Source organism: Rissa tridactyla, chromosome Z (assembly GCF_028500815.1).
Source record: "Rissa tridactyla isolate bRisTri1 chromosome Z, bRisTri1.patW.cur.20221130, whole genome shotgun sequence".
Lineage (NCBI taxonomy): Eukaryota > Metazoa > Chordata > Aves > Charadriiformes > Laridae > Rissa > Rissa tridactyla.
The window spans coordinates 37,952,749-37,971,922 of NC_071497.1; the positions used below are offsets into that span (position 1 = coordinate 37,952,749).

The 19,174-nt window shown below is 39.6% G+C and overlaps 1 protein-coding gene across 14 annotated transcripts in view; it reads left to right on the forward strand.

The window, feature by feature from the left end:
* Positions 1–19,174, forward strand: part of SEMA4D (semaphorin 4D) — a 103,884-nt gene that overhangs the window by 48,197 nt on the left and 36,513 nt on the right. For 13 of the 14 annotated variants that reach the window (XM_054185991.1, XM_054185997.1, XM_054186000.1 and 10 more), the window contains one exon: positions 17,359–17,746. In XM_054185991.1, coding sequence (XP_054041966.1) covers positions 17,656–17,746 — 91 coding nt within the window. In that variant the 5' untranslated portion in view covers positions 17,359–17,655. Of the gene's footprint in view, positions 1–15,349; positions 15,574–17,358; positions 17,747–19,174 lie in introns of all 14 variants that reach the window. The other variant, XM_054185993.1, reaches the window with a different exon arrangement.

A 19,174-nucleotide genomic window follows, 5' to 3' on the forward strand; every position in this document is an offset into this window, starting at 1 on the left:
CATATAATCTTAGAGTTCTGCTTTTCTGTAATACTAAAACCCCTCAAATTTAGTGTTCAAGGGCTGGAAATTTGCAGTAATTATCTGTTTTGTGAAGAAACTTTGTGGCGGAAAGTCTGTAATGTGTAGCTCTCACGTCTGTCTTTCCATTTCATAGTGTCCTTAATGATAGTGCAAACAAGATTCTTAAAAGTTAATCATCAAGTGTAATAATAACTCTCTCTGCTACATTTCATTTGGCATAAGAAGAAGGTCATTTTAGGCTTGGCAGGAGTTAAAATCCCAGTAATGCTCATGAGAATGTTCTGCAAGTAAAGCTTCTGTTAATCCCGTTCCTGACATGCTCACACATAATTTGATGTGAAATCTGAAGCACTTTCACTGAAAGATCTGCACCTGTGTTTTTGAATGTACAGAAAGTGGTAGTATGGGCACAAACTGATACCCAGTTACTAACTAAAGGTCAAACTGACCTTTGCATTGTTAACATCAACACAAGGGTTGTATTGAGGCAGGAACAGGTATAATTGATGCTCTACAACCTCATAGAGTGGATGTAGCAACGCGTGATAAATCGCTGCATTTGTGTAAGTTCTCCCAAAGTCAGAGCTGCTTTTTCAAACTCCAGGGTTAGTCATCACTAACTGAGTTGTTAACCAAATTCTGCAATGGAACACCTACGTTTAATAAGTTCTGTTCTGCACAAACTTTTTTATAGTTGCTGGTATGTATTATTTCTTTCAATATCTTACAGAAGTGTGCAGACTCCCTGTCTGTACACAGTTAGTTTAAAAAATAGCAAAGGTTAGTGAGCAACAGTATAATAATCTAATGATGGTTAGTATAATCTTTGCCTGTGCTGTCTGTGAAAAGCACTAGCAGCTTTTTTCAAAAGTATGGTTGTGTTACTTTTCAGCATAAAAAACGCCAGTGTTGCTGTAGGGGTTTTAACATGAGGAAAAAAAAAAGGTAACTCTTTTCTGAGATAGAATAACCTTAAACACAGCAAAACCTCAAACCTTTTAAAATGCTTGCCACTGAAGCTGATTGCGTTAGGTGTTTTTTTTATGGAGAAATTATGATTTCTTAAATTTTAAGGCTATTTTACTGTATTTCTATGGTGCTTGCCAAGAAAGCATGAGTTACAGCCTGCAATTGCAGATTAGTCTCCTGTCGAGATCTCGGGTATTAAAAATGACTTTTGCAGTGTGGTGTCAATTCTGAATTTTGACCCTAAACCTTAGTATATCCTGATTTGCATGGGGTTGGCTGGGACATGTGGTTGTCCCACTGTGCGTGCTGTTTGCCTGTCCTTCAGAGGCAGATAAGTATCTTGAATGTGTAAGTAAATGTAAGGTTAACACCCTTGTGGCCAGGGTTTAGCTGATGAGAAGGTGCTGTAGTTTGTTACTCACCACTGGCAGAATAAAGTAAATTGTTTTAATAATGTTGCTGCAGCAGGAAAAGAGCAGTGTTTACCATCAGGGACAAAGCCCTACCCTCGGATAGTTCTGACTTCTGTCTTCGCAAGATCTCTTCCAGCAAGCAGTACTGCAGCAAACTCAGTCCCCCGGCGGGTGCCGTGCAGCATCAGAGGGGAGAGCTGCATTACGTCCATCAGACCTAATCCCAGACAGCCCTCAGTCCTTCAGGGTTTTCTTTTTCTGGCCAGGATCCCCCAACTCTTCCTTGCTTTTTCTTTTATTTAGCTGTGAGGTGAAGCTGGGGGGACTCAGAGTGAGTGTAGCTCTTTACTGGTCTTCCTGCTACATTTTTTTTTTTATTTTTTTCCCAAGGAAGGCTCAGACAGAAGTGGCCAGAGGTAGCAGGTAGGCGTGACAACTTAAGTAAGCAGGCTGGACCCCTTGTAACTGTAAGGGGGGAGAGCAGTTATCTTGCTTGTTTCTTCCAGGCCCGTTCTGGGGATCCAGGGCTTTTAAGCCCTGGATGGGCTTAAAGGTGATTTTTAAGCCGTTCGCCCTGGCACAGTGTTAAATTTCTGATGTGTCTCTCAAAATTAAAGTGTTTGCATAATTTCTTATTAGTGCACAGTTGTTGTCTAGGACCTATAAAGCCTAAATTTCTGTAATTAAATAAGAGTATGGATAGAAGAATGGATTACCACATATTACAAGTGGAATACTGCAGGGGAAAGAAGAAAACGGCAGTGACCTGGTGACAGGCCAGATATGAGAGCCAAGCATGTCGAACTCCTGTCAGTGCAGGGAAAACGACATTGCTGCTTGCTGCTATTGACGCTGTACCTGAAAATAAAACTTGATATTTGTTGTCTGAGGGTCAGATACCAAAGAATGGGAATGGAAGATAAAAATAAGATGTTTCTACATTTTTTTCCATTATTATGGGGATGAGCAGACCTGAGGAAAATTACCAGTTATAGTGGGAGTTTTTCTGTTATTAATCTTTAGCCTGTAGCAGGTTCTTAGTGGAAATAAATTTGCAAACTCAACTGGTTTTAGTTTGAGAAGGTTCACTGTGCAACTTCCATCCCACAACTTGTTGGTGGAGAGGAAGGAACTGATGTTCTGTTTGACTCAAAACCTCTTGTCTCTCTCGTATGAAAATGTGGGTGTTGAAACTTGCTGCAGAAAAAGCAGCTTGCAAAACCAACAGCACCTCCATGGAGGCACTGGCTTCAGCTCAGTACCTGTGAAAGAGAATTGACAGCACTTGATGGTGATTTTCAAGTAGCTGACATAAAAATACAATATGTATTTTTCTTAATCAAGAAAAAAACCTGGCGTTTTGAAAGAGGGCTTTACTGCACCGCCTTTCAACGTATGTACGTGCCTGATGTAGGACAACTTGCACAGCTTTTACTGTTTAGCTGGGACGATTCACATCAAATGCAAAGCTGGTTGTGTGTAGTGCGCAGCAGAAGCTGCATCCGAACCTGGAAACTTAAAATTATTATTACAGATCTGTTTGCCAGTTGAATGTTATAGTTCTTTGTCCCAAATGAAAATGGGAATGTGAATACAAAAGGATTCAGGAATGTATGAATTTCCTGTGGTCTGTTCTGGTTGTTCTGCTATCGAGTGGGCATGTTTTTAACATGATACGAAGTATCACCCTAACCAGTCTACTGTCATTCTCATTATGTTATGACTTTGTGCAAGTGGACATGGGAGAGAGGAAGATAGTTTTAAAGAGGTGTGTATGATAAGGGAATTGCAATGCATGATCATTAAGATAGGGCTATTCAGAAGCACAACAAATTTTACCTGTGTTCATAACTCAGAAATGTCCTTACATAACTTGCAAAGCTTGAGGAAATGCCTTTTTGTAGCTTTTTGGTTGTGGGTTTTTTTTTTTGGACATGAACAGTTTTGTTTTGTTTTCACAAAGAAAAAAAAAAGGGTAAATTCCACCTGTGAAACTTAATTGTTTTTTAATAGTAAATACTGCTGCAAGGTTCAACTCCTGAATTTCATACAGCCAAACAGCGAAGTTTTGTTTTTGTTAGTTCTCTGCTGTTTTGAATAACTTGGTTCAAATGTCCTACTTCAGCAACATTATGCAGCTCCCCCAGGGAAGCTGTGCTGTGACTTACACAACCAGGGAGCCGACTCTCTGGCTCCTTGAACTGAAGTCGCCTGTTTTCTGAGCACAGAAGCCTTTACTCAGGACGGACAGATAACCTATACCAAGGCTTCTCTTCAGTAAGTGCACAACACTTTTCTGTGCAGGTTGGAGAAGTGCAGTTTTTTAATCTTGTGTGCTGAGATGAAAATTACTTTTCCTTTTCTTCCTCCTCCACCTAATGCCGATTCATTTTAGGGTCTGGGGGAAGAAGAAAAAGGAGGCAGTGATTCAGATGTGTTTTTAAGGTTTGTTTAAAAGCTGTCTTTGCATTTTGCCTTCTTGCTGTAGGTGCCCCTGAGCAGTGCATGCTGTTCACAATGCATAGGGAAATGTACAACCTAAGTTGGATGTTTTCAGTGGGCAAACTGGCTGAGGATGTTTTGGTACTGAAAACCTCTTGTTATTTGACAAGGTGGCTTTTGTATTTGCATCCTCTGAGAGTCAAGAAATTTCAGGGTCTGGCACCTGTCAGTAACTGGCATAATTTGTTGAACCGACTGAAAGCCTGAAAAGCCTGAATCTGTAACTGAATAGTAGGGGTTTTCTACACTATTATGGTAAAATAGTCTGTTCTTTATGCATTGAAGACTCACTTCCATGTCTTCTCATTACCTGCATTTTTTAGAAGAGGACATGCATTTCTCAAGGCAAGAGTGAGAAAGAAAAATTTCAAGACAGCATTGAAAAATGCTAACTATGGAACACTGTGAAGTTAACACCTGGGTGTTTTGTGATCTCAGTGTTCAGATAACTCTCTTGAATATTATATCCAGACTATCACCTGTAAACACTGGTAAGTGCAGCTTATGTAAAGAACCAGAGAAAGTGAAAAAAGGAAATACTGGAGTAAAAAATAGTTGAAAAGTGACAGAAGGTGTTATCTGAAAGTGACAAAAGATGTGATCAAAGTTCTTAAGTTAGGTGGTATTGTTGATTTTTAGCTTTTCTGGGTTGCTGTATTGTCACAGTGAATATGGAAATACGTAACATTCATTCACTTCTCTTTCTAATATTATGAGGCATTTCCACATAATTGGCAGCTGATAGTCTTTTGGGTAAGACATGCCTGTGAAATAAAGCCTGTAGTACAGACTTCCTGGTGGTTGTGTGGTGTTTTTTGTTGTGTTTTTTTTGTATGTGTTTTTTTTTTTTTTAATGTGCTTCATTCATTCTGTTAAAGAACATTAGCCAAAAGTACAGGGAGAACTTAAACTTTGTTTTCTTTTATTTTTCATTGAATACTTAGAGTAAGATTTGGAGGCTCATCTGCTGTTTCTTCTTGTTCAGGTTTTAGCACCAACAAATCATTTTCTGGATTGGTCCTTTTCTGATAGAAGGAGGAGGAGACCTTTTAGGTTAATAAGCGGTGTTTCTTGTGTGGTGAGAGAAGAGGTAATTGCCTCCTTTATACTGACCTTGTAGAAGTAAAAATGTGTTGAATATGGGGATGCTCCCAATGATCTTTGCTCTTCAAAGACTATGTATTTATTGACCAAAATATTCTAATGCTGCCTCTGAAAGAACATTTGCTTCCCTAAGCAAATGCACTCTGTTGCAAGTACATATAAATTTTACATGTCCCTAAAGTGGTGGTTTAAAAAGTTCAATCTGAAGGCAAAGTGCTGGTGTTTGCTATTTCCTTTGTGCAGCTGTGCATCCTCCTTTCCTTTCTCTAGTGCTTTGTGGCGCTTAGTCTCACACAGTTATAGTGCTGGTACCCTCTGTCTTTATTGGAATTTGATTCAGAACCACTACCATGGTTTTGATGTATTAAAATAATCTTGTGTTGATATTTGTATAATACTGTAACTGTAGGAAAGTTAGAATTGTGAAATACACCCATATTCTTTCCTGAAGAAGGTTAGGGATGCATTGATAGTATGTATCATGAATGCTCCCATCTGGTTTTGTGCAAGTTATGTTGCTTAATTACAGTTCCTCTTAACATTGTTAAAAAAGGAGGAACTCTGCTCTCAGCAGTAGCTGGGCCAACAATATTTGTATTTTGCCACCGTGACACAGGACAGATTCATAGCAGTCCTGGGCTCTCTGCCTGCACAATAGTTTCTATGTTGTTCTTGGCTTTTTTGAGGGTGCCTCTGAGATCAGGGGAATGGAAAGCTGAAGATCCCAGTCCAGTTTGTGCTAAATTTATATGACTGTTTGAGACATAAGAGGGGTTTTCTGCTTTGTTCCAAAACATGGTTTAGCAGGGGCTCTGCTGCAGGTTAAAGCTCATAGACATAAAGTCAGGCCCAAGGCAAACCCACCTTTCCTTTATCATAATATTTAGAGAAAGTTGGGGGATGTTGATAGGCCAGTAAATAGTTCTGTGAAATAAAGATGTTTTTATGAAAAGTGAATCTTTGCAAGTGGGAAAGGGGAAAAACATTTGAGGCTTTGCTGTGTAAATCCTATAGTGTGAGTGTTACTTGATTTTTTCCCCCTCAGTGTCTTGCACAGGTGTTTAGCAGCTATCACCAGTCCTGTCGAATGTGGGTGGGAGCTATGGAAATTGCTGCAGTCAGCAACAGATTTTTTTGATATATGAAGTACCCAATTATTAAAATAAAATGCTGCTAATACACACAGTTCTTGAATTTTTTAGTCTAGCCTATCTTTTTGTATAATTACTTCATTTTAAAACTCCAAAACTACACGTAGCATTCACAGGAACATTTTTAGCGTGCTGTCTGTGGGCAGTGTGTGCAGCCTTAGTTATTTATAGCTATATGTTGGCTTTACCTGTGGCTTCCATACGAGCATTTTAAATAGTTTTTCTAAGAAAACTAGCACATACATACAGACCGTGGCTGACTTGAGATATGGGTAGCAAATATATCTCTAGTTGCAGTCATCAAGGTATTGATCTGGAAATTGTATTTCAGTAAGGCCAGTGAATAGTGCTGTAATACTACAAATGTTTCCAAACATAAAATTTGCCTCCATGGTTTCCTGAAGACTTTATTAAAAATAAACTATTAAGTTAGTTTATTTAGTGAATAAAAATTTACTTATAAGCTAGTTTTCTTCTGTTTTTCCTTTTTTCTTCTCATTTAAAATCCCTAGCACCTGGTTGCAGCAGGCGTATGTTTGAATAGAGGATTAAAGAAATGCTTCTGATCTGGATGGTATTGATATGCAGAAGGAAGTAGTACAACTTATATGTTGGGAGTTTCTTCCTTCCGTCCGTCCTTCCTTTCCTTCTTTCTTTCCGTCCGTCCTTCCTTTCCTTCTTTCTTTCCGTCCGTCCTTCCTTTCCTTCTTTCTTTCCGTCCGTCCTTCCTTTCCTTCTTTCTTTCCGTCCGTCCTTCAATACAAGTAGGCTATGACAATCATAAATACCTTGTAATAGACTAATGTGCTTTGGAATTTGACAGAAAGAAGAAAGTCCTCAAATAAATAAATAAGTTAAATATATACAAAGACACATATACGAATGTTTGCAGCTCTTTTATGAAAAATTTCCTTAAGGTGACTATCATGTTATTCTACATAATATATACCAGGCTGTCTTTCATTTATAATCCAGTAGATGTTTGCTTTAATCTTTGAGGACTTAGTCACACTTGTCAAGATAACAAGCTTTTCATGCTGTAATTTTTTGTTTTTCCTATACCCTCCCCCCAAGCTTAAGTAATTGTTGCCAGAAGAAACAGTCTTTTTTTTTTTTTCCTTAAGTTTACACTGAAGTACAGTTTTCAGTCTTAACAAACCTTATATGCTTGTCAGGTTTTAGAGAGCTCCTGCAGTGCCCACTTTAAATAATCACCTGCAAGGGTTGGGTTAAACAAGAGGACCCAAAGGGTGCCTGCAAACTTGAAGTGCTTACATGGATGTTAATTTAATGCTGAAGTCCTGGTTGGATTAAAGGGTTTAATTATGTCATAGCTTTTGGCAAGCTGTGAGTAGTTACTCATGTGTGTAATGTGACTACAGGTGTTGTCCAGTGGCAGCTGATCAAAGGAGAAGAATCAGCCCCTACTTGCAAGCCACCCTTCACCTGAGCCCAGCCACCCTCACAGCCAGACCCATATCTGTGGGCTTCTCTGCCAGGAACAGCAGTGGTTAGTGGCCGCTTCCCAAGGGGCAGAGCAAGGAGGGATGTGTTGCTTTTGGCAGCAAACTTCATGAGCTGAGGTGCTGTGACTTAGAATTCCTCACAGCTCTTCTGCCTCTCCTCACCCCGGTGGAGATCCAGGGTCTGACCAAAAGCCTGACCTGGGCTCCAGCCGCCTGCCCACCTGGCATTTGAATCCCCAGTGGCCTCAGACCCTAGCTTAGAAACCTGGAACCACTGGTGGAAATGTGGAAATCTACGTGACAGGCTGTTTTGAGACCTAGTGAAGTCTGCAGGCCAGCTAATTTGCTGCAAGGGTTTTCATGAGAAGTTTGACACCTACTGTAGCTATTTAGATGCAAGGGCTTCATTATAACGAAAGTGCTCATAGAAGCCACAGGCTTCTAAAAGTCCTTTCTCAGCAGAGGCAGAAGAGGATTTTCTTTTCCCCTTAAGGTACGTACAACTAAAATAGATGACTATACCTTTGTTTGCTCTGCAAGCAGTAAACTGTAAGGAAGCACGCTGGGATCTGAAAAGTCTGGTTAGTAATAGTGACTGTGGTGATCAATGGCCTGTTGTGGCAAGCAGTAATTTTTATAAACTTTAAATCTCCACTTAAATATTGAGTAGCTACAGCCATAGAGATGATCTGTCGTAAGCTCGTTCATGGGGAAGAGAGTGTAGAGAGATGGGGATCGGTCTCTTCTGCCAAGTAACAGGTGATAGGACAAGAGGAGATGGCCTCAAGTTGCACCAGGGGAAGTTTAGACTGGATATTAGGAAAAACTTTTACACTGAAAGGGTTACTAAGCATTGGAACAGGCTGCCCTAGGAAGTGGTTGAGTCACCATCCCTGGAGATTTTTAAAGGATGGGTAGGCATAGTGCTTAGAGATACAGTTTAGTGATGGTTTTTGTCAGAGTTAGGTTGATGGTTGGACTAGATGATCTGAAAGGTCCCTTCCAACCTAGGCAACTCTGTGATTCTGTGGAGAGCTTCATAACTGGTTGGATGATTCACAGTTTGCCTGCTCTGTTTTCTCCAGCAGAATGAAAGGTGGTTTGTACAGCAAAAATGCTAGTGTTTATGAAAAATGTCCAGTGGGTAATAGCATAGATGGACAATGGATTTACGTGGGATATCTTGTTAAAAAAACATTGTGGCAAGAGTCAGACTAGATTCCCCTCTCTCTAACGCAAAAGGTTTTGAAAAGATATTTTTGCAAGCAAAAATGGGTTTGATGCCTGCTACTGTACTGGCAGCCACAAAACGTGCACTGTTCAATCATAGGCCAGACACTGTGCCTTTTAAAAGACCCTGTATAGGCTCTCCATTTCTTTAGAGACCTGCAATATTGAGCTGTTTCCTGTAATACTGTCTGGCCTGTTTGTTTTGCGGCCTTCTGTCCTGTGAGCCTTTCGTTATGACCTTTTGTATCAAGAATGAAGCCTTCAGATGAGCAGTGGAGATTTTTTTTTTTTTTTTGTGCACCCTCTTCACATTTGGCTCTGTGGGTGCCCTCTAACTGTTGACTTCAGTGACATCCAGATCAGACCCGCAGTGACTTGCATTTAAAAATACTGTCCCTTCAGGTAGCCTACACCCATCTAAAAGCAGTTGGGTGAACAGTAGTAAGTGTATATGCTGAATACAAGATGATGTAACAGTATTATAAGCCTGCATATTTAGAAGTATGTTACCGAGAATAACGTTGGGATAAACGCATCATGTGTCCTGCTGTCATTGCTTTGGAGTGGCCCGCTGTTCTCAACTTTGATTACACCAAAAATGAATGTGCAAGCTTTCGTCGTAAATATCCCGATATTTTGTTCTAAGCTTGTGCATAATATAGTCATTCGGTAATGCAGGAGAGTGTTGGCACTGCTTTATATGGATTTGGTAAAGATAATTGTAGGGCTGGCTGGCATCTAACCTATCTGAGCTTTCTGCGTGTGCTATGTACCAGTGTAAGAGGGGTCCCAGACTCTTAACAAGATCAATAATTGCTACTGCAGTGCAAATGCTGAATAATTTTATATTGAGTAGTTACTTGCCAGCTTGAGATAGAGAAAACAAATTGAGTTTGAAAAGGGCTGACGTGTATGCTTTTTATCAGGACTGCTTAATAGTTTTTTGTGTTAAGTGCAGCATCAGGATCTTGGCTCATTGGATGCAAATGTTCTGGTTTCTGTCAGAAATGATCTGCCCTGGTAATCTGAGAAATAAAAGCCAAACTTTTGGGGGAGGATTTAGTATAATTCCCATACCAGAATTTACCATTTGGGTTTACGTGGTAATGATGCTAAGCCCAGTTTCTTATCTCTTTGCGGAAGGGATGTGTTTCTGACAGCTCCCCAGCTCCAGGGGTGTGCGGGAGGCTCCAAGAAGTGGCAGGTATGTACAGTGAAACTAGGGTAACCCCCTGCAGCAAGGGGGCTGTGGTGGATGCATGGTGGCTCTGTTAAGAATGTCTTTGTTAGTAAAACAAATAAATATGCTGCAAGAACACTAGAGACTTAATTCATATGGAAAAACATAAGTAAGAATTTAACGATATGCTCAATTTATTATTTTGTTTTGCTTCAGAATCAGAATACTTCTCAAGAAACTTAGCAGAAAAGGGACTTTTTTTTAACTTGGGAACACACTGTATGTTTACCTGTGCTTTAGTTACCACTGAAAAGGTCCCACTCAGGATTGTAGCTCTCCTGTGTTATACAGTTTGTGTGCGAGGGGGCACAGGGTTTACTTTCGGAGACATTTGGCTATTTGAAAGTGTTGCTGGACATCGAGCACACTTTTTTTAAAAATCATGTGTGGCTGTTAATTTGGACACGCAGGTACTTTCACAAGTGCCATTAGTTGCCAGTAGGCATCTTCAAATAACTTTGAACGACTGGCTCAATCTTATGAGCCTGAGAAGAAATGAGGAAGAAGCTGAGCAATATGTGAGAGTATGTTTAAGTAACAGGGGAAGATGGACTTGGAATTTCAGGGACTTCATTTCTTGGTCATTTGAACGTTTTTCAGTGCAGCACTGTCACAACCCGGGTTCAATAGCTGGGAGAACCCAGTGAGGAAGAAAAGGGTCTTAAATTGCATCTCTCCCCTGGGCAGCTCTTGAATTCGAGATTTGGGATAGCTCAACATCCAAGTTAGCAGAAGGTGCTGGCACTGCACCTGTGGTTGAGTAGTGCTGATCATCCATGTAGTTTTACATTAATAATTTCTATTTAGTTTGTTTCTATGCAGCCAGGCTCAGGACCAATGACAGTGCCTACAATCTCTGATAGCTCAGTGGTCAACTTGTCCAAAGGCGGATTGTCCAAAGGCAGAGTTAGCTTTCTTAAAGAAAGACAAAGCAAGCAGAAGCAAACCCATTTGCTCTTTCCTGTTGCTGTTTGAAATTGAAGGCTAACATGATATTTCTAACAATCCACCCATAACAATCTGAAAAACAAGAATTTTAATCTCCTATTTGTCTTCTTGTAATCTCTTTTTTTGTTATTATACTTTGTCTTCTTGTAATCTTTGTCCCTCAAAAAAAGCGCATAGTAGTGAAGAAAAGAACAGGGATGCAAGTTAAACAGAAAAAGGATCTCTTCAAGTATCCTACTGATAATTATAAATATTTTGTGCTTCTAAGCTCAAGCATTAGTTTTCTGAGTACTACTTGATGGCGTATTTATCATGCAGAACCAAGAAGATACTAAATTTCTGTCTTCACAGAAGGTTTGAACCTAAAACTGGGGATTTCAGTTTCCTCAGAATTTTTGTCCTCTTTTGGCACTTATGCACCTCTTCCAGCAAGCTTTGTCATGGAGGTAAAGACCTCATCAAATTATCTTAAAAAGCTTCATCTAATTTGTAAGCACCTAGCAACTACAAAGTATTTTGGTTACAGTTTGAAATGTAAACAATCCCATGCTCTACATGTATATTAATCATAAAGGCTAGTGGTCTGCTAGTTTGAAGTTTTAACTTACCTCAGCAGAATATGAGTCCATGCATACTGTATAGTAAGAAAAAGATTGTAAAAATGATGTTTTTCATGAGACAGTCTAAAAATAGCACTGCGCTTGAGGTTTTGAAAGGGTGAGAATTAAAGCAAAGGATATATCTAACCTGTCCTTACTGGTCTAAAATAAGCTAACTATGTAAATAAAACTCAGCTGCCAGAGGTAAGTTGTACACTTCTTATTGTGTAATTTTGATTACTTTAAATACAAGCACTGCTAACTTTTTCTTCAGCTTTTGGAAACAAAACTTTGGGCAAATTGAAAAAATCAGGTTTAAGCAAAATCTCACCGTGGGGGTTCTGTGATTTGTCTTCTAATGTATGAAGTCTTAAAATCTTTGCTATCAAATAGGCATCAATAAACCTTGAAGCAGGTCTATATTCTGTTAAAGCTTTCAAAAGCCTTTGAAGAAAGTTATTTTGGGAGAACTTGCAGTTTATGCCCTCTGATAAATCCTTTAACCCCCCCCTTTTCTGCTGGAGGAAGCAATTAGCTGGTAAAATCGCCTGTCCCCACATATTGAGCTTCATATCCCTCATCATAGTAACTTACAAGTTTTACAAATGCGTAATTTTATTTATTTATTAATCTAAAAATAACAGGGTAGGCCGCCTGAGAAACCTACCATGTTATTTTGCTTCTGGCAATGGGAAGGGAGGGTGCCTTACCATCAGTTGTCACTTACTGTGAGGCCCTCGTTTGCTGTGCCTGGACAGTGAGAGAGTGGTGTGAAAGTGATTTCATGGAGAGGTATGGCAGTATGTAATGGTCTTCCTTCTAGCCCAAAGTAAGGTGGTATTCTGTCTGACAGCATTGTCGGGGCTTGCATCACCTGTGGTCATGTAGTTGTGCACTGCTTGTGTTGGGGAGAAGGAGGTGGCAGCAGCACGGATGGGAGCATAAGCACAGAGCAGGTGAGGGATTGCAAGAAAAGATAAACCCCGAGGATGAGAATAAAGCACAATACGAAATGGGAGGAAAATGATGTGAACACTTGGTGTGCCTGGGAAACTATGACAAGAGCAACAGGATTAGGCCAGGAGGGCGAGTGCCTGTTTGACTTTCTGCATGAGGAGGCTGGATATTCTGATGCTGACAACCTTTTCTTGGGAATCACAAGGATCGTAGATAAAATGCTGACCACTGCGAGTGTGTCAGTAAATTCCATACAGTTTCAACCTTCGTAGAGAAGATAAAGATAGATCCATTTAGCAATTTGTCTAATACTGAGCAGAATTCAGAAGTTGCTCAATGCAACTAAGTATTTATTAGAAGAAAAAAGATTTCAAAACCAGGGTTGCAAAATCTGGCATTTCCTGACTTTGAAATTCCAGAATTTAGATAGCTTGTGCAATTATCACATGTACAAGATGCACACTTCAACACAGCTTTACCATGCTGACTGGGGAAGAAGGCACTGACCTCTGGGTTTTAGATGTTGTGTTTTATTACTTATAAAACAATTAATTTGGTACTGATAAGGGTTGCTGAATTGATGTCTGTGAAAGATAATTTTTATCTTCACAAGTACCTCTTTGTGCTTACTTTGCCTCTGTGTCCTGGAGGATGGGAAAGATGGCAGTCTCCTTCCCATTGTTGATTTTTCAGCTACTCCCATTGCAAGGCTAACATTTTTCATTTTTCTACGAGATGGACTGGAGCAGTGTTTCTTTGATGCCCACTGACACAGGCAATGTGAGAGCCAGATGTTTTTCAATCTTGGTAACAGTCAAGATATACTATCATAAATCCCTCCTTTCATAATTTGTGCTAGTATTCCATATTAGCACTTAGGCAGCCTAAAATTTTTCTTCTAACGGTTTTGATTTTCTGTCCTTTGAGAACGCAGAAATTTGTCTCTTCCCATTTTTCTGCCTCTGCAGTAAAATTTATGGATGTCAATGAGAATGTTCATAGCTCTGAATTTCCAGATGTGCTCTGCCAAACTGACAGGAGCTCTGTTGATTGTTTCTTCTTTTAGTCACCGTAAATAAAAGCATTATGGAAAACTCATGCAAGTACATGTTATTTTGCTGTAGTTCATCATTAATTAAAATCATCAGCAGCAGGGTGCCTAAATTAAAATTACTGGTTTAACTTTACCTAGGAAAATTTTCAGCAGTTTTACAGAAAACAGAGAAGTAGACCTGTGGTCACTTTAATTATAGTTTAATTATTTATCAATGCGTTTCAAGTTTCTTTCTGTTTTACTGCTTAAGTGTTCTTGTTTTCAAGCAAATTGTGTCTCATTTTTAGGAGTAAAATCTAAAGCATTAGGAAACCTAACTTTTCAGAAATGCAAAGCACTCAAATCTAATCAAAACCAGTGAACACTGATGGAACTGAGCTAATTTGGAAATTAGGCCACTGTCTGGTGTTTTTTTCCTTTTTTTTTCTTTTCCTTCTACCCCTTGTGTTATATAAAAACAGGTTCATATTAGACTATGGATGACTTCCCAGTGGATGTCAGTGAAGGAGTTGTTCCAGGTAATTTTCAGCACAGGGAAGGGAGCAGGGGGGAGAGTACTTAAATTGAAGGGTAAATTAAAGGGCAAGATCCTGAGTGCATTTTCATCTCTACTTAAAGTAATATGAATGAGAACAAAGTGGATCTTGCACGACTGGGCTCTTAATGTTCATTGAAGACTGTCTCACAGATTTCTGCTTTGAGAGCAGTTCTCCAGCCACATGGCAAAGTAGGCAATAACAAACCCAACCAGACCTTTTGTCATCTTCAGGAGATAATGTAATTTATTTCATATTTGTTGTCATTTTGCATTTCCTGAGGTAGGTGAGCTAGGCTGGGAGCATAACCATGGCTGTAGGGAGACTCAGGATTTTCCATTACAAGGGCATAGGTTTGCTAATCCTATTTTAAAGTCCAGAAAATTTACAGAACTTCAGAAGTCTTCTCTGGAGACATCTCTACAGTATGGTATTGTACATAAATAATTGCTTATTGCTGGGACTGGTACTGAATAATAATGTTCTGGCTGTCTCTGTTTAAAAAAACCCCAAGAGTTAATGGGGAATTGATTATTATGTGGAGTCTTTTCAGTAACAAAAGGTGGCATGAAAAAAAGAATTAGCAGTGTGTACAATTGATGGCTTAAAGATGTCTCTTCAAACTTCTGCATTTCCCCTTGTTTTTCCATTAAAATGAAATTGCTAAACTGTCTTGAACTTAATCATTGTAAATACTTAACTGCAAAGCTATTTGCCTCAAAATATGTTTGTGTGATACCTTGCAACTCTGAGTGTGTACTTTTTAATGTGTTGGAGAGCAAAATGTGAAAATTGCTTGTATATGATGATAAATGGGAAGGGGTGCAAGACAGATAAACAAGCCTAGTAAGCTTAATTGAAAATAAAATGCCTTAAAAAAAAAAGACTTATATGATCCATTACAAACAGTTGGATCTGATGGAAAGTGCTTACCAAAACTAAAAAAATACAAAAAATTACTTAAGTTCAGGTTCATCTTGAGCAACTTGTGGTTTTGTGCGGGTTTTTCCTTAGTAGACAAAAGATTTGTAGGAATAAAAGAGATTTTTAATTTTTTTTTAACCTTGCCTGTGATCATTTAGTAAAGCAGGTGTAAAAGCTTCTAATGTATTTGTCTATCTTCTACTCAGCCACATTACATTTGTGTTTGTAACAGGTCTGCTGGTTGCACTTCCCAGAGGTTCCTTGCCTTTGCCCGCTTAAATGCGGACCCCCTCCCTCCCAAAGAGGCTATTGGCATCACACATGTCCTTAGAGGTGTTCTTGCTGCAGCTTTGCCTTAGTTTTTTACTTCTGTTCCCCTCAAGTGCTGCCCCTTTCCTCTTGAACACTACTGAGGATTTTGTAACCTTCCCTTCCTTCATGCTGGATAACCTCTAGGTATGACAGTTCTCTTTGATTGTGGCATGTCTCTTAGTAGCATCAACTAATGTCTCAGGCTATGACACGGTGTAAATCTAGCACCTTCTGTGCCCTGCTGCTATTGTGTCCTGCAAAGGACAATGTGCTTCTCTCACAGCCCCACCCCTCCAAATGTACAACCCTCAAAATTTATCCATATGCAGTGATGTAGTGATTGATGAATGCACTCGCTTCTTCTGGTAAATATTTAAACGAGTGTCCTGGTTTGAGGTAAAACAGAACCAATTTTCTGATTTGTAATTTTCCATTTTAGCTGGGCCTCTTCTAACTGACTAAAGTCTGAAATTAACAGCATATTGTTCAGAAACTGTTCCCTCTCAGAGTGATAAGACCTGATTATACCAAGGAACGGTATGCACAGAGGCTCTTGCTTAGACTTATTGCTATAACAACCAAGGTCAGCTAACTTCGCTGTTTGCTCCGTTAGAGGGTGGGAAGGGGAGAAGCGTAGAGGGGTCCCACCTGCAGGGAGGAGCAGACGGGACAGGTGACCCAAAACTGACCAGCAGGGTATTCCATCCCAATGCATCACGCTCAGTATAAAAGCTGAGGGATCAAAGGGGCAAGGTGGCTGTGGCTCGTTTTTTCTTGAGGGGCCGACGTCTGAGGAGGACCCTGTCTGTTCATCTGCCTTTGATCCCAATCTTAGCATTCCTGACTCTAGTTCCAGAATTCAGCTCCTGTCCATCACTGACTCCAGTCTGGGACTTCCCCTGTGTCTGCTGGCAATGCAGTCATCATCCTGGGAGCTGGATAGTGTTTTGTATATATTGTATACTTTTTTCTTCAATTTTTATTATTCTATTATTATTTACTATTTTCTTATTTGTTACTATTTTCATTAAAGTTGTTTAGTTCTTTTTCTAAACTCGTAAATCTCCTTATCTCTTCCTCTCCTTTCTGAGGAGAGCGGGGGGGAGGGCCATCTGTCATTCTGATTGGCCAATCCAGCCAGAACCACGACAACAAGCCTCAACCTATGAATGGTTGTGGGAAGATGAGAGCAGTGGAAACTTGTGGAAGATGGTGTAGAAAGCAGCAAATAACTGGTTTTGTTGATCGCAGAGGACAGAGCCTTTTCTGGGCCTGGGAGTAATGGGGTGGCTTGGAGACAGAATGACTTTCATAGGTCTGTCTAGCAGTTTTAGTATTTAAGCATTTTCTCCCTTTATTTCTGTATGCAGTGCATTACCTCTTTGTTTCCATAGCTGTATTTCTTTCTACTGCCTTACACCTTGAGTGCATTAGTAGCATGAAAGACTTTGCTAAAAATGACACTTTTGTTCTAAAGATCCCAAGGATGGGAGGTGCAGCAGGTTTATGTAACTGATGCTTAAGATGAATGCTACACTTCTCATGTCCTTTGCTTTCTGAACTTAGTGATAGTGATTTTTGTTATCTTTGTTTATCATTATTAAAGAGGTGGGATTTTGTTCAACTCACTATTTAAAGTAAGAAAATACATAAACTAGAGTTGAATTTTGTGCATTAAACATAAGTGACTTCACAATATTTATACTTGGCATTCTAGATTGAAATGATTGCTTTCAATTATTGCCTGTTTGCCATGTGATGTGTGGCTTGTGTTTAAGAATTGTATTTTCACCAATTAATGTACTCTTTATCCAAATTAAGCTATGCAGACAGCTGTAGAAGTATTGCAAGATCAGTGCATACAATGTGCTACTTTTGGCAGCACTCAGTTTGCTTTCTCTTCTACTTGCTTCCCTCCTGTCTCCACAGCATCATTTATTTCTGCAATGAAACAGAAGAATGTGCTCAGTTGTGCTTCTCAGTAGCTCTGCAGCCTGTAGAGAGTGTGGGCAGTCTCTGTATGCAGCATCCTGGAAAATGTGCGTTCCCTTGAAGATCTGCTGAAAAGCACGTACTTGTACAGTTGTTCCAGCCTGCCCTGTTGCACTGCTCTCAAGGTCTGAGATGCCTGGTCTCTAATATTCCCTGGGATTTGCATTTCTTCTGCCAAAGAAACGCTACCTACCGCAGTTATCCAAGGAGCCCCAAAGAGCAAGGATACTGAAGATGGCTCTATGTGCTTTTTATTGGGTTTATTTGTTATTGGAAGCGTCAGTAGCATTTGGCCCAGTACCGAGGATCACTTGGGAACACAGAGGTAAGAGGAGAAACTTAAGTAGTCTAATATGGGACATTGCCACAATCTCAGGGTTTCTGTGGGATTTGAAACTCATTGAAGCTGTATGTGCTTGCGTGCTTGCTACGAGTTTGGTAAGGTCTCGCTTGCTTTGCTCAGCTTGTGAAGTGCTTAGGACCAGAATATTAGAAAGTGACTCAGGCACTGGGTTAACTGATTTCAGATTCTTCAATCAGTTCTGAAAACATAGCCTTTTAAAGGAGGAATTCCAAATTTGGCTTTCTCAGCTGAAGGATCTTGCAGCTGAATCTTGGCTCAACAGAAAAACTCAGTAGATGTATTTTGTTTTAATAAATTATTTTTACTTTGAGATTGAACATACTAGCAAAATGCACCTCTCCAGCTAATAATATTTTTTTTAATGCTTTTTCAAACTGAGAAGTATTTTGACACTCAACCATCCTGTGTACTAAATAAATCACCAGGTGGAGGAAAGATACGCATTTGGCCCTCTTCTGACAGTGTTACAGGGTGCCTAGAGTTGAAGCAATCTTTCACAAAACACTACTTTCCCTGTATTTGAAGTTGCAGCAGATATTCATAACCTCCCAATACAATTAACAGGACTCAGCAAATTTGGCACATTGGCATCAGAGAATCCTTTAGTTTTTGTTCAAAAATTTGGCCTGAGTCTGAACTCTGGAGCAAGGGCCATGAAGTAGTTATTTGCCACTGTTCATTAATTTTTTTTTTTTTTCTTTACTCTCCCCTCCCCCTGCACCTCCATGTAGCATGGGTGCTTTAGGTTTTACAAGGTTTTGTGTTTGGGTCCTCCTTTACTACTAGTTAGTTAAAAACAATTACATACCCAAGAGTGCTGTGACCAAACAAAACCAAACCAGTACATGGGCAGTATGAAGAAGCAGCCTTAAATAAGGATGTTAAATACTGAGCAGTCATAGCGTTGGAAAAGATAGGTGGAGATTAAGAATGTAGGAGCAATAAGATGACTTATCAGATAACTGTAGGAAGTGTTTTTCATGTTTATTGATATAGAAGTTAGTGACTGCTGATGCAGCTTTTCAGAAAAAAATGGTCTAGACAGGGCTTGTAGTTCCTAGTTAGACTTCTTGATGCTCCTATCTTGTATAATTTAAATTTGGCAAGTTGCTGTGTAAAGGTATTATGGTAATGCACTGCAAACCCATATCCAAATTACTGAAAATAAACAGTATTTTCATTCCTGCTATTTCTCCCTGTCTCCGTCTGCTACGAATTGTTGCATTTAAATATGTGAAGCCACTTTGAGTAGGACAGGGAATTTAGTTCAGTGGAGGAATGAACATGGGGAGTTGTATGAACCAGTTCGTCCATTTGGGGAAAGTTTTCCTGCCAAGTAAAAGATTATAAAATGACATGCTTGAGAACCTAGTTTAAAATGAATGTTTC